We start from the raw sequence: 15,147 nt of genomic DNA, 5'->3' as shown, positions 1-15,147 counted from the left end.
TTAATCCCCACCCCCACATTTGCATATTACCCTATTTTCATTACAGTGTGTATTTTATGTAGCACTATTTAAATACTCTATATCAACACGTTATATTGGCTATTTCTGTATTATATTTCTTTTATTTTATTATTTTATTTTTCAACAGCAGGATAAGTGTGAATTTCCCTACGGGGATGAATAAAGTCTCTCTCTCTCTCTCTCTCTCAGGGCTGCACAAAATACCATTACAACATCCCCTGATCTGAAGTTTGCGTAAAAAATAAATGTCAAAGAAGACTTTAATTTTAGTGTCATTGAAAACTATAGACATCAAAGGTCCAGGGTAATTATCAATGTCAAAAGATTTACTTTAATTCCAATGTCATTATCTGTAGATGTCAAAGGTTGACTCTAATTCCAGTGCCATTGACAACCATAGAGGTCAAATGTTGACTCTAATTTTAGTGCCATTTAAAGCTAAAGACGTAAAAGACTGACTTAGTTTCAAGTGCCCTTGACTTTATTTTTAGTGCCATAGCAAACTATGGTAGTCAAAGTGCCATCTGGAACTATCAATATCAAGGTATGACTTTAATTTTAGTGACAGCGAAAACCAAGACGTCAAAGGTTGACTTTAATTCCACTGCCATTGATTATTAATTATAGATGTCAAAGGTTGACTTTAGTTTTAGTGCCATTGAAAACTCTAGACGTCTACGATTGACTCTAATTCCAGTGCCATTGATGCAAAAGGTTGACTTTAATTATAGTGGCTTTTACATTTATGGGCCTCAAAGATTGACTTAAATTCTAGTGCCATTGACAACTATAGACATCAAAGATTTAATTTATTTGTAGTGAAGGATAGAGATGTCAAGTCATGTTTATTTATATAGCCCTTTATTTTTTTCATTGACTACAGACACAGGATAAAATATTTGAAATTGACTATTATTCTTTACCTTCTTTGGTTGTATCTTTTTTTAATCAGGAAATCCGCCCATCAGTTTTTTTCCCTTTTCTTTTAATTGACTTTGGTGTTTGTCTGTGGACAGGCGTCTGACCTCAAGCGTCACGAAAACAACATGCACAGTGAAAGGAAGTTGCCCAATCCCCTGCAGAGCGACACGGAAGCCCTGCAGGCGGCCGCCATGGCCGCCGAAGAGTCGCACATGGACAGCTTGGGCTGCTCATAGCGCACACAAAAACTGCTTAAACCCCCCAAAAACTTTGCTCTGTTCCATGAGTGCCAAAAAGGACCCGAGCCACCGCTCACTGGTCAAGGTTTGACTAGCCAATCGCAGCCGGGGTTGACGCAGTAGACATCCAGAAGGAGGCAGTCCGGGTGGAGGCGTCGCTCGCTGATGTTGCCGCCGACTTCAAAGAGACGCTGAGCGCCGCTGAGGAGAGATCACATGACTTTGACGCACTGGCGTGACTTTGAGCTAAGCACCAAGAGTCCAGTTGTCTCCTTTGCACACTTTTGCTTAGGAAAAACTTTGACTGCTTGGTTTTATTCTGCATGGCAGAACAAATGCTGGCTTGTATACAATGTACATGTAGCGTTTTGCCTGACGGCACCGGCCGAACTACGCCTAGCAAGCACCCCATTAAGAAAGATAATCCACCGCTCTGTTCAAAGGACTCTATAAATATTGGAACCTGGATAGAATTTTATTTTTTTGTTATATTTTTTCATTAGATTTGATGTGAAAACAACATCATGTGTTTTACTGGAAAACTTTTACATGTCTGCACAAATGATCCTAAATCAGATTTTTTTGGGGCGGGATTTTGAAGTGAAGACTGATGCTCATTTCGATTCCCTCCTTTTTTTCTTCTTTTTTTTTTTTTGCTTAGTTTTAAAGGATCATCAGTTGGTAGGGAATGCAGTTATACCTCAGAATTCGAACAACTCTATTCCAGGGTCAGGAACAATAATAGCAATTATTTTTTTGGAGGGAGAGATATACTGTAAATTCTGAGACAAAATTCAGCAAAACCAACAAACCCACTCTCCAGACAAAATCTATTTGCGCATTTTATTTCACTGTGTAACGTTAGATGATTTGTTAAAATGTATGAAATAAGAGTAAAGCCAGAGCCTGTGTCCCATATTAACAAATATTTCACTTGTGTCCCTCGTGCAATGACTTAATATTGTTGAGGCTCATTTGACCTTCATTTTTTCATAAATAATGGTTTCAAAACAAGGTGCAAGCAGAGTTGTTTTGTAAAAATGTCACAAATTACTGCAAACGAGCCCACTGACTTTTACTTTCGGTGCAGACTGCTGGGCAGAGGAAAGTGTGCTGTGTGCATAGTTCCCCTACTGCTCACCCTATCAGATTGCTCTCTCTGCTTGGCTGGCGATTCTGGCCGTTTAAATTTTTTCTGTGGCTTTTTATCACAGAGACTCAATAGTGAATCTTACATGTTTAATGAGCTTCAATATAAAGGATTCCTTAGCGAAATACAGTCAAAATGGGGTCTAATGGGGTGATACTTTGGCTGTAACCTGTAGTGGGGAGTTAGCTCTTTATATACTGGACCAAACCATTCACTTTGACAGCACTACGCTTAATATGCGTGCACTAGCCTGCTCTCATCAGAATTGGAACTCTATAGATGAGATTAGCATAAGTACTCTATATGTACTTATGAAAAAAGCCAGAAAATGCTTGCAAGCAATAAGTTCCCGACCCCTGCTCTATATGAACAATTCAATATTTGACCCAAAAATTGGGGTAATTTTTGCTTCGATATTGGAACGAAAAAATGGGAACTCAAACAGCTACGTGAAATGAGTCCTCAACTTGGGCTTGCAACTAACGATTAGTTTTATAATTGATGAATCGGTCGATTATTTATCAATTAATTGATGAATCTTATTTCTTAAAGATATTTCTAATTTCCTCCTTTTAATTCAAATATTGACTCTTTTTGACGCATAGATGAATAGTGCACAAAACAACTAAATATTGGCACAGGTTTGATTCCCACTCCTTAGACTTTAATTTCGACATGTCCTTGGGCAAGACACTGAACCCTTATGGCCCACAATAGGTAGGTAGGTGCCTTTCATCTTTCACTATTTTTGCGTGAGTGTGTGTGTGTGTGTGTGTGTGTGTGAATAGGTAACGTGGGAAGTACAATACATTGTGAAACGTTTTGGAGGTCATCAGTAAATGATTAAAAGCATTATACGAATGCAGATCATTTACTTTCAACTTTAAGGAGACCTCAAACAACGCATTCCACCTTTAGGAACAAGTTGAAGGGGGAAATGGTTGCCTTATATGAAATTGTTGTAAAGGTGTAGGACCAGGAACAGTAAATGCTTTAAATTTGTTTTGGATTTTTATTTTTGTTTTGACTAATTTTTATTATTTATACTTCAAAACCAATATCGTTGTTTAAGTACACATTGATTTCCATAAAATTTTGAGAAACCCTGGCGGGTGGACAGTCTGGCAGGTTGGGGCAATGTCCGGGGGCGCATCTTTTCATTCTACAGTGAACTTCTAACTAATTTAAACTTTGTATACGAAGTAACTTTAAAGTCAAGAACACAGAATTCGTGAAAAAAAAGAAACTACACAACAAAATACCCATAAAAATATTAGCTATTCAATGCTATGAAAAATCTTTAAATACAAGAACTTTTAACTATTTACAATTCAGCTTTAAACAATAGTTGACTGCAACAACACAGAACCTCTGAAAAACTTGCAAAAATATAAATTAAAATGTGTATGACAAAAACAAAAATATTAGTCTCTACCCAATATTGCCATTTGGGAACAAAACATGCTAAGCTTTGAGGGACAGATTCGGATTCTTCTGTCAATAATAGACAATTCAGTTTTGGAGCCATTAATCTCACTGAAATGAGTCCAAATAAGTATTATTTTCCTGCTTGGACTCCATCGATCCATCCATTACCCGCACCGCTTATCCTCAGTAGGGTCACGGGGGTGCTGGAGCCCATCCCAACTATCTTCGGGCAGTGGGCAGGGGACACCCTGAACTGGTTGCCACAGGGACTGAAAATTCACTCGCTCATTCACACCTAGGGACAATTTGGACCGGCCAATTAACCTAACATGCATGTATTTTGGTATGTGGGAGGAAACCGGAGTGCCTGGAGGAAACCCACGAAAGCACAGGGAGAACATGCAAACCCCACACAGGAGGTTCGATCTCATGACCTCTGTGCCGTACATGTGCTAACCACTGCGCCGCCGTGCTGCCCCTTGCTTGGACTCATTTTTTTAAATTTCACTCCATTCTTTTGCCCAATGTAGTGTGCCGCCCAAATACTCATTGAACTAAAACACTCATATTAACCAATTAACTAAAAGCGAGTGAATGGACAGTTTTTTAATACAAGCTTGAGACCCTGGCGAGAAGTGCAAATTGTCAACTGCAAGTACCTTTTGGCGTTGAAAAGGGGGCGTAGCTAACTGTCCAATAACTTAGCAAATAAGCAACACGTACACAACCTTTGTCATGACTATGCAATAAAATCCTTTATCAGCAAATTAATAAAAAACTCAAAAGGTCTTCACATCTTGATAGCCACATGGCAAAATTTTGGGATTTGTATGCTGATGACTCTGCCTTTATAATTTGAACTGAAAGTATCTTGAAGCGAGTTTAGCAGAAGGCTAACGCGAAAATTACACCCGTTCTTTTCATACCTGCTGTTACACTTGAAGTGAGCGGTGACATCTTTGGCCGTCATCTGCCTGTCTAGCTGTATCGCCATGGAAACCTTGGCATGTCGGGGGGCTTGGACCTTGATGATGCCCTCACACAACTCTGTGACCTTGACCACAAATTGATGGAAGTTTCAAAAATGGAGCACTCTAAAATGTCATCATTACTAAAACTGCAATAATGCAAGTAAAAGGTGGGCTTACATCAATACTAATACAACACAAGGATCTAACGAGCCAGATGAAAATAGTAAGAAATTTTTTGCTTAACTTTCAGGTGTGTTTACTGCCAATATGAAATCATAACTTCCAGTCCAACATTTGTTGTATTTTATGCATTGAAAGTGTTAATACATTCATTTCTTGTCCACTCATTTATTAACCACTTAACATTTGGGTAAAATTTGCCTAAAATCCTAATCCAAGACGTACCCAAATGCTGTTCTCGAACTGTTTGTAGAATTTAGACGGTTTTGGTCTCTTTTGGAAGGCAACACTATTGAGTTTTGTCCCAAAATGAAATAATCGCTGCAAGTCCTACTAATATTGAGTCATCTAATTTGTAACACACAGAAATAGAAGGTTTTTATTCTCCCCTGTTTTTTTTTTGCGGGATCAAATGCCTTTAATTGAGTGTAGCATATTAGCTGAAAAACAGACAATAGCTTAAAGCCTTATCTAGAACCTTGTCAAATTCGATCACAATCTGGAAAACTCCCTTTCGAAAAATGGAAAAGTAGAAAAAGAAGGAAAAAGCAAGAAAAAAATAATGTAAAAGCAAGGAAAAAGAAGAAAATGAAGTTGCTAGAAATAAAAACAAGTAAAGCACTAGGAAAAAGGAAACAAAAGAAAAAATAAGAAATAAATAAGTAGAAAAACATGAAAAAGAAGAAAAAAATAAAAAGAAGGGGTCCCTTTGATAGTATATTACCAATAATAATTCCATATTATGCACGGAAGTGTGAAGCACATTGTAAAGCATTTTGGGAGGTCTTCTGTGACTTCAAAAGTGCTATATAAATGTATTTAAAACTTGGAAAGACTTTAAAAGCAATTCGATTGGTCACTAAATTGTTTGTTAGAATAATTAATTTACCACCTGTATTCGCTCCACTGCCAAAACCTTTCTCCTTATTTTCTTTTAAAGACTCTCCTTTTTGTTCCCAGTTGGATTATCATTATCTATGCTTCTAGAAGGGCAGCACAGCGGCGCAGTGGTTAGCGCGTGTGCGGCAAATTTCTGAGGTAATGAAATCGAACACCCTGTGTGGAGTTTGCATGTTCTCCCCGTGCTTGCGTGGGTTTCCTCCCACATTCCAAAAACATGCATGTCAGGTTAATTGGCCGGTCCGAATTGTCCCTAGGTGTAAATGAGCGAGTGAATGGTTGTCTGTCTCTGTGTGCCCTGCGACTGGCTGGCAAACAAGTTCAGGGTGTCCCCTGTCCACTGCCCAAAGATAGCTGGGATGGGCTCCAGCACTCCCGCGACCCTACTGAGGATAAGCGGTGCAGATAATGGATGGATGGATGCCTCAAGAAGAACAAACCGAACATTTACATTCCTGCTCTGTTTTAACATTCACCTCAAGAACTGATAACAAGTCTGATAACATGAATTTTGTGATTGAAATTATGGCCATGTATTAATCATGATAAATTATGCCTCATGATTACAAAATATGTTGTGTTTAGGCCATTCATACGTTGAAGCTTATTATTTGCCCTCATTGGTTTGAAAAACAATCATAGGTTAGGTTAGGTTTTTCACCTCGCCCAGTAATTTCTTTTTGCCTGCCTGACGACGTGGTTAATCACTCAGCCCATTTTGATAAAAGGGCATTGAACCTGCACCTAGTCCCGTTCAGTGGGTCCAATAGACCTTATCGTGACTTTTGATCATCCAAGGGACATCAAAAGGTGATGGTACAGTATGAATTTTCAAACTCATCCTCTTTTGGTTAGCGATTGGTTTTATTTTAGTGGAATTACTTGCGTGTCATCAAGCTATTTGCTTATTCCATTCCCCCCTCCCATGTGCCTGGTACACTCCATTGACACCAAAAACCCCTTCCTTTTCTTTTTCTATTCTTTTACACATGATTGCAATTTTTTTTTCAAGCAAACTCCGCACAGGGAGGCTGCGCTAGCTAAAATTGAAACTTAGACTTCTGCACGTTAACCACCTTAGTTGCCGCACTGGCCTGAGTAAAAGCATTAAAAGTCAAATCAGACGATGCCCTTCTTACGAACAAGATTGTTGCGTCAGTACTATTATTTGTATGTTTACGGTTAATATAATTATTTATATAAAAAATAAACATTTCACAAAATAATACAACAAAAATCTAACTTACAGATATTTTTCGACAAATGTTCTACCTCATCTCATCTCATTAGCCGTACCGCTTATCCTCATTAGGGTTGCGGGGGGGCTGGAGCCCATCCCAGCCATCTCCGGGCAGTGGGCAGGGGACACCCTGAAATGGTTGCCAGCCAATCGCAGGGCACACAGGGACAGACAACTCATTCGCTCATTCACACCTATGGACAATTTGGACCGGCCAATTCACCTGAAATGCATGTTTTTGGATGTTCTACCGTTTTTCGTAAGTCGAATGGTCGTAAGTAGGGGAGCGTCTGTAGTGAGTTTTGTCTTCCAATTACCAGACTGAACAAAGTAAACTTTATTGAGAATCGCTGGTTCTCTTTAGTGGTGAATTTGGCAACTGCTTCGAAAAAAAGACTGTAGTACTTATTTCTAAAGCCGAATATATCGAAATTAAAGCAAAACTATGTACATATTTAAAATGTTTTAACATGATTTGTTCTGTGTTATTTTGACTATATTCAGGGATCAGAATGGAGATTTTCATTTTCAGCTGAAATAGCCAGGGTCCAGGGCGGAGCCCGGTGGGGGGCTCAGGGGTCGAAGCCCCCCTGAAGTCAACAGCATTTATCTTATTTGCTATGTGAAAATTGCACTAGAATGAATTAAATCCAACAAAACAGAAACCATGTATTATATATATATATATATATATATATATATATATATATATAAATTTAAAAAATAATAATATATTGACATTAAAAGCATTCGTAATATTGAACATGATCATGATGATACAAAATAATCTATTTTAATCATGTTTATAACAAATTTTAAATTTTGTTTATCCTGTTCTAAATATTGTATAAACACAAAAGATAAAATCATTTCATAAATAAATAGATTTATAGATACCTCAGATTGGGATTTTCTGTCACACAGGGGAACCAGTGGTTGACTGCTGCTAGTATTTGAAGTGGAAGGATTTGAAACGGCCAATAATGTTGAACCGGTGGCTGCCGATTTTAAATGCGGATCCGAGTGCATAATTTGATCGCCGGCAAGCTATTTTTGCTTTGTGCTTGTTCATTTTAGCATGATCGATCAGTGCCACACAACCTCGCGTACCATAATTGATCAGATCGACACAGTATAGACACTTTGCTTTCCCTGGAACATCACACTTTGCGATGAACTGGCTCAAAGTTTCTGTAACTTCCTCGATCTTTGCGCCAATTTTAACGTTTACTGTGACAGTCTTCTCCAGCCATGACCACTTAAATTTATTCTTGATTCCTTTATCAATCTCGGAGACAAAAGCCTCGTCTTCTTTTCTTAGTATTTTCATATTTACTTTTTCAAACACTCATTTCACCGTTTGAAAAGACCGGAAGGAGCGCCATGTTTGAGAAAGCCAATGCTCTGAACAAAAGCTCCGCTGATTGGTTATCAGCGAACCTATCGACCAATGGTCTAAATGCTAACTTGGGGTGATGAAACAGTCACGTATCATACCTCACCCCCCCAAAATATTTTCTCATCGAATTTAGACGATTTACGGGAATGACCTTTGGGGTTCAAAAACAGCGGAAATCGGCGGATCCGCGGAAAATTCTGATCCCTGTATATTAGTGCTTATGCAACAAGTTAAAAATTGTGAAATAAGGAGGTAAAATAAAGTGTTTATTCATATTTATTTACAGGGTTGGGTAGGGTTACTTTAACTGGATTACTTTCAATTACTTTTGGATTACTCCAATAACAAATATGCTAATAAAAGACAAAAGAAACTAAATCTGAATAAAATTACTAAATTTTGTGCAGGCTTAGGGAGTAACGGAATACATGGAACGGCGAAAATGATGTTGGCAAGCTGTTTGGATTGATTTTCATTTTGTTTCTGTCGCATTTTATGTTAGTTTTGCCGGAGATCAATGCCAGAAGAGAAAGCTTACCACGTGTTGTGAGTCATCATTTTATTCATATATAGTTTCTTTGTTCTTTCATTAGCATAATTGGTATTGGAGTAATCCAAAAGTAATTGAAAGTAATCCAGTTAAAGTAACCCTACCCAACCCTGTTTATTTAACTCACTCAATGTCATTTTTTAAAGTTTTTGGACTCAGGCAAAGTTGAGAGGGATCCATAGCGTTACTTAGCCGCTTTTATTTTGAATTACACTCAAAGCTAGTAAATCATTTTTTGAATCAGTCAAGTAGTACACCTAGTACGCAGGGCTTCAAACGTCACCGCTTACGTCATGAACAGACATGATGAGTGGTTAAAGAACCACTCATCTAGAATACTCAACACACGCTTCAGGGATTCGGACCGAGTGGCACATCACTAGGATATATGGAGTAAATAATTCCATTGAAATAACTCTAAGTGTCTGACCTCATTGTTTTTATCGTTCTTGGTCTTGAGGAGACATCCAGGTCTGATCAGGCCTATCCTGCGATTGGACGCTTGGTTCATTTGTCTTAGTTGAGTCAATAAGAAGTTGGGGACCTGCCGGAAGTAGGAGCTCTTTCAGCAAAATGACATGTTCCTGGGCCAAACGGGGCTCACCATAAACAGCAGGTCCTGGTGCATGATCATTAACCGGACCAACTGTGCCCCGCCTACCGCCTCCTCCAGATCGTCACGTTTCTTGTTGCCTCGGTGATGGGGAGCAAAAAGGTTGGGCGCCATGATGGTGGACACGTTCCAAAGAGACATTCTGTTGTGCTCCTGATGGGAGACCACCTGTTGGAGGAAGGCCAACAGGGCCTGGGGACATATTGGACGTTACTATGACAAAGGCTGGAACTCTTACTGAACTCTCACTTACTTTTAGAGTTTCTCTGTGGGCCTCAGGAAGCAACAAAGACAACAACTGCAGCGCCTGAACCTGGTGCACTGGCCCGGACACACCTGTTGCCGTGCAAACATGTTACACAAGACTACAGCTCGCGGGCCTAATCAGGCCCGCCAAGGGACTTAATTTGTTTTTTCCTTATCTTCTGTCCCTATATCACTAACTATATATTTCATTCCACTCATGACCAGTTTAAATAGCTTGCTACATTTTTCTGTACTTGCTTTTTTAATGTTTTTTTCATCGAGATATTACATTTCATGCAATTAAACACTCCTGAAGTGGCCCTATTGCATTGAGTTTTCTGATGCAAAATGGTCAAATTTAGTGCTTAGAAAGGAGATGTTGATTTGATCTCACTTTTAATCCAAGTTTGAATTTGTAAGCAAATATATGGTTTTATTGAGTGTTTCAAAACTAATTTGATGAAATAGTCTCTGTATAAACAAATAGTAAAACATAACTTGTACAGGTAAATGCGAACAAAAAATGGGTTATCTTTCCCTTATGTAATGCCAAGGTAAATGATTTATGACTATTGTAAAAGGCCCTTTCATTTGTTTGTAACCATTGTGACGCATCACCCTCTTACCTAGGAGGCAAAAAAATACTTGCGCTGGTCAGAAGACATGTCGTCATGTCGAGTGTTTGAGTCCCATAATCAGAGAAAAAAATGTTGTTTATCGTAAATTGAAGTTTTACAGGATCCCAGCGGACACTCCTGATCAGATAAAAATAAGAGAGTAGTGAGAAATGCTTTAAAGCGAAAACGTTGGACCGAGTCACTCATCAAAAATGCTCAGGTTTGCAGCGCGCACTTCATATCAGGTTAGAAAAATTAAACATTTATGACTGTTGCGTACTAAGTTCTAATTGTATTTCCAAATAACTTGTTTTTTTCTTAGCTTTGACCAAACGTTAGCGTGTAATCTAAATGCCAACAGAAGCCTTGTAAACAAGACATGGGTCAAAAATAAAAACAGTCAAGCATTGCCAAAAATTGTTGGGCACAAAATCCAGGTCAGTTATTAGATACATTCAATTATTCATCTATTTATTTTTTTTAATTTAGGAGAAGTCTCTCTTGATTAGGCTACATGCTAACAGTTAGCTAAAGTTGGGAAAATAACAAGATACTTTGCTGACATAAAAAGAAATACGGAGTCCAGAGCAAAGATCATAAACGTTTATTTTTTCTTACCGGATATTAAGTTTGCAATGCAAACCCAAGCATTTTTGATGAGTGCCTCAGTCCCATCTTTTCGCTTTAACGTATTTAAGCACCACACTCTTGTTTTTTGGGATCAGGAGTGTCGGCTGGGATCCTGTAAAACTTCCATTTACGATCACAAAGGTTTTTTCTCTGATTCTGACACACCAACACACAACATGACGACGATTCAACACCAAACTAGCAGAAAAAAAGCTGGGTTTCCTTAGTGTGTTGACCAGCGCAGAGAATTGTTTAGCCTCCAGCTTCGAGTGTGACGTCATGCTGCGAAAGGGTCTATACTGTGTACAAAAAAAAATAATACAGCAATCAGCCATTTTTTTCCCTATTGGTTTAGGCCTGGGAAAATGTTTTCAATGCAACACCGCCTGCAACTCAAAAAGTTTTCCCTTCCCTGTGTTACACATGCTGGTTGCTTGAGTGAAAGTGAGAGTGATGGAACGTACCCAGGACAGCACGGTAAGTGGGAAGATTTGCGTGAGTCAGCAGGGGGTTGGGCAACTCGCGGATGAAAATCTTCAAAAGCCCGGCAGCGTCTATCGGTCGCACTGCCGACCAGTTGAACCCTTCGGGACACCCGTCTAACTCTTTGCGTAGGTACTGCGCGCACAAACACATATGAAAGAGTTAAATCTCTGAGATGGACGTCGTCTATTGGTCCACATCCTATAAAATGCGAGTTGCCTATGAATTTGCTCCAAGCCAAGTAGTCAAGTCTTGCTTATTTGTTTGGCACTTAAACACAAGAAGTCTCAAAGGGCTCTACAGACTCATTACACCATAGGTGTCAAACATGCGGCCCAAGGTTCAGGTCTGCCAAGGGTTTTAATCTGATTTGCAAGAATCCACTGAGAGGAGCAAAGCTAGTGAATCATTTTCGGAGAAAAATTACTTGCAGTTTGAAATAGGTCCACTGGATACCACTCGCAAAGCAACAGCAGCTGTATTTCTTTCTTCCTTTCTTCCTCTCTCTCTCTCTCTTTTTGTGTTTCTCTCTCAGTCCCTCTATTTCTTCTCTCTCCCCCTCTCTCTCTTTCTCTCTCTTCTCTATTTTCTCTCCCTCTCCCGGTCACTCTTTTTTCTCTTTTTCTCCATGTTTCTTTTTCTCTCTTTGTCTCCCTCTCTTATTATCTTTCCCCATGTCTTTTTCTATTTCTTTATCTTTTATTTCAAATTCCTTCCTTTCTTTCTCTTTTTATTTCTCTTTCTTTCTTGCACTTTGCGTCCTTTTTGTTTCTCTTGCTCTTTCTCGAAGGCAAGGAAAAACTCAAGTAGCTCAGCATGAGGAAATGAAAATAGCTTGAGAAGGGACCAAGGTAATCCCGCTTCCAGGCCAAAATGGATCAACAGACTATACATAGAGATCAATGACATGAAATGTAGGTTATGGCAGAATGTCCGGTTGACAACTTCCGGAGGTGAACAGCAACTAATTACTGTACATACACTCAAACAAGCTGCATTGAAATTGTGTACATCAACCTGGAAGCTGTTAACCCTTCATATTTCTTTGCTTGTGCACTCTTGAAAATGTGCAAATGAACAATAAGCCCAGACACTTCATATCCATTTTATCTCTAGGCTTCAAATTACTTGAATATCTCCTTCTCCTTTTCTGGGTACTTTTTAGGACGTTATCTTTTTTTTCTCCAGGCAGGGGGTACAATTTTTTAAATAAAAAGACCAAAGTGTGCAAATGTTCTCAGTAATTTCTGCGCTAACGTTTGTCCTATGTATTTTCTGTTTGTTTGTTGTTCCTGTAAAAACCACGCTCCCGTCCCCATGCACTGCCTACCATTTGCTAATGGGGACACATATTAGCTGACTCCTGGATTTAGTATCTTATTTTGTAGTTGAAAATTCTGCCGGGACGCGACTCTATATGGCAGAGAAAATATCTCCATGACGAGAAATTCAGCATGCTGATATTCTTTGCTTAAGATGGTGCCACCATAATTGTACTGTATTCAGTTGTATTTTGTACGTTTGTATGCATGTGTGATCCGCAATCAGGAGATATTTCACTACATGATCTGCATTTAGTTAGTGAAATAACGCAGGAACTATTGCAGTAACTAACGTAGTAACAAACCATGTACAAACAACAGTAGAATTACAACATTTTAAGTCAAGTCAAGTCATTTTTATTTGTCTAGCCCTTAATCACAAAGAGTCTCAAAGAGCTGCACAGATCAAAGACTATTGCAAACTACAGACTATTATGACACCATCCCCTCATCTAAAACCTATATGAGGGCAAATAATACACATATTATCATCATAGAATATAGGTTATTCATATGCTATAGAATAGAAGTGTGTTTAAGCTTATATTTAAACATTTCCACTGAGGTTGCAGATCGAATCTCAGGGGGAAGAGCATTCCACAGCACCGGGGCCCGAATGGAGAACACTTTCGAACCTACAGATCTCTTCTTGGCTCTTGGGATCACTAGTAGACAAGCGTTTTCAGAGCAAAGGCTCCGGACCGGTACATAGGGGGAAATTAAATCTGAAAGATATGAGGGAGCAAGTTCATGCATGATTTTGTATACTACCAACAGAACTTTAAAATCGCATCTTAAGCTAACAGGGAGCCAATGCAGGTTAGCTAAAATCGGGGTAATGTGATCAATCTTTCTTGTCTTAGTTAAAAGCCTTGCTGAAGCATTTTGTACCAGCTGAAGGCTCTTGCTTTTAGACTTCGGGAGACCGAAGAGCAATGTTCCCTTTAATTTTCCACAGGTCTGAGCGTTCACACAAAGTCGGTGAGCAGCGCTTGAAACAACAAACAATTCTTTCACAAGATATCCATTTCTTTTTATTTCCTGATATATTTTGTCGCATAATATTAACATTTTTGGGGGCTTATTTAGTCAGTTGTAATATACAGAACTGTACTTAATCACATTTTTTAGTGGAGGCAAGATTCACTTGATATAATTGGAAATTATTTCAATGCAACACAAATTTTTTCTTCTTTTTCCGTGTTTTTTTTCTACCTTTTTTTAAATTTCTTTAAAAAAAATCTCATTGTGTTTATTTTTTCCAAGCTGGTACTTTTTTCTTTTTGTTCTCTATTTACTTTTTCCTACATTTCTTTTTCTTTTTTCTAAATGTTTCCTTCTTTTTTCTCTTCCTTTTGTTTCTTTTTTTCTCAGTTTTTCACTACTTTTTCATTTTGGTATTTTTTTCTATTTTGTTCTATTCCCCCTTCCTTTAAGTAATTTTGTGCATAATTTTACATAATATTTGGTCATGTTGGGATTAAAGAAGCAAAAACAACCCGAAGAGCCGTTTAGGACCCGAAAGAGCCGACCGAAGAAGCCGGTCCCCCGACAAACTCGACTAACTTTACTTCGTTCTCCTTCGACTCGACTTCAAAATACCACATTTAGGACACAACATCACGGGAACCCGTGAATTTTTACCTTCATGCACTGTAACTTTGACTTGAGTCGCTTCTTAATTAGTAATTTTGAGCCCTCATTTTTGTGCTCTGGCTAGATTTTCTTGTGCGCTGAGAATGTGCGAGCAGTGCGCAATTGCGCACGCGCGCAGCTTAGAAGGAACACTGCCAGAGAGTAGTGCATTACAGTAATCGAGACAGGAAGTAACATATGCGTGAATTATAATTTCCGCATCTGACTGAGAAAGCATAGGACGAATTTTAGCAATGTTGCGAAAATGGAAGAAAACTGTTCCCATAATATTTTTCACGTGTGTTTGAAGGGACAGATCGGGGTCAAATATGACACCTACATTCTTGACTGAGTTACTCTGGGTGATATTACATTTGTCAATGTTCAGAGCAGTTTTGGACAACAAGTCACGGCATTTACATGGACCAATAACTAACATTTTGGTCTTTTCAGAGTTAAGGTGCAAGAAGTTGAGTGACATCCATTCTTTTATCTCAGAGAGGCAGGCCTCCAAATGTCCACAGTTTAGTGTGTCAGATACCTCCTTCGGAAGATATAGTTGAGTGTCATCTGCTTAGCAATGGAAACATATTATCTCATCT

The 15,147-nt window shown here is 38.8% G+C and overlaps 2 protein-coding genes across 6 annotated transcripts in view; one reads left to right on the top strand and one right to left on the bottom strand.

Moving 5' to 3' along the window:
* zbtb14 (zinc finger and BTB domain containing 14) overlaps positions 1-3,192 on the top strand; it is a 34,227-nt gene extending 31,035 nt beyond the window's left edge. For all 4 annotated transcript variants that reach the window (XM_088322020.1, XM_088322019.1, XM_088322021.1 and 1 more), the window contains exon 10: positions 1,038-3,192. In XM_088322020.1, the coding sequence (XP_088178146.1) occupies positions 1,038-1,178 (141 nt within the window). In that variant the 3' untranslated portion in view covers positions 1,179-3,192. The remainder of the gene's footprint in view (positions 1-1,037) is intronic.
* arhgap28 (Rho GTPase activating protein 28) overlaps positions 891-15,147 on the bottom strand; it is a 65,524-nt gene continuing 51,267 nt past the window's right edge. Inside the window, exons 11-16 of one of the 2 annotated variants that reach the window (XM_088322015.1) lie at positions 11,570-11,723; positions 9,866-9,948; positions 9,604-9,804; positions 9,430-9,543; positions 4,686-4,813; positions 891-1,382 (exon numbers count right to left, since the gene is read on the bottom strand). In XM_088322015.1, the coding sequence (XP_088178141.1) occupies positions 1,262-1,382; positions 4,686-4,813; positions 9,430-9,543; positions 9,604-9,804; positions 9,866-9,948; positions 11,570-11,723 (801 nt within the window). In that variant the 3' untranslated portion in view covers positions 891-1,261. The remainder of the gene's footprint in view (positions 1,383-4,685; positions 4,814-9,429; positions 9,544-9,603; positions 9,805-9,865; positions 9,949-11,569; positions 11,724-15,147) is intronic. The other variant, XM_088322016.1, reaches the window with a different exon arrangement.

This window comes from Urocampus carinirostris, chromosome 18 (genome assembly GCF_059441175.1).
Source record: "Urocampus carinirostris isolate Australia breed hairy pipefish chromosome 18, RoL_Ucar_1.0, whole genome shotgun sequence".
Classification (NCBI taxonomy): Eukaryota; Metazoa; Chordata; class Actinopteri; order Syngnathiformes; family Syngnathidae; genus Urocampus; species Urocampus carinirostris.
Note: the sequence above shows the minus strand (reverse complement) of the source record. Positions and strands in the feature narration are given on the sequence as shown.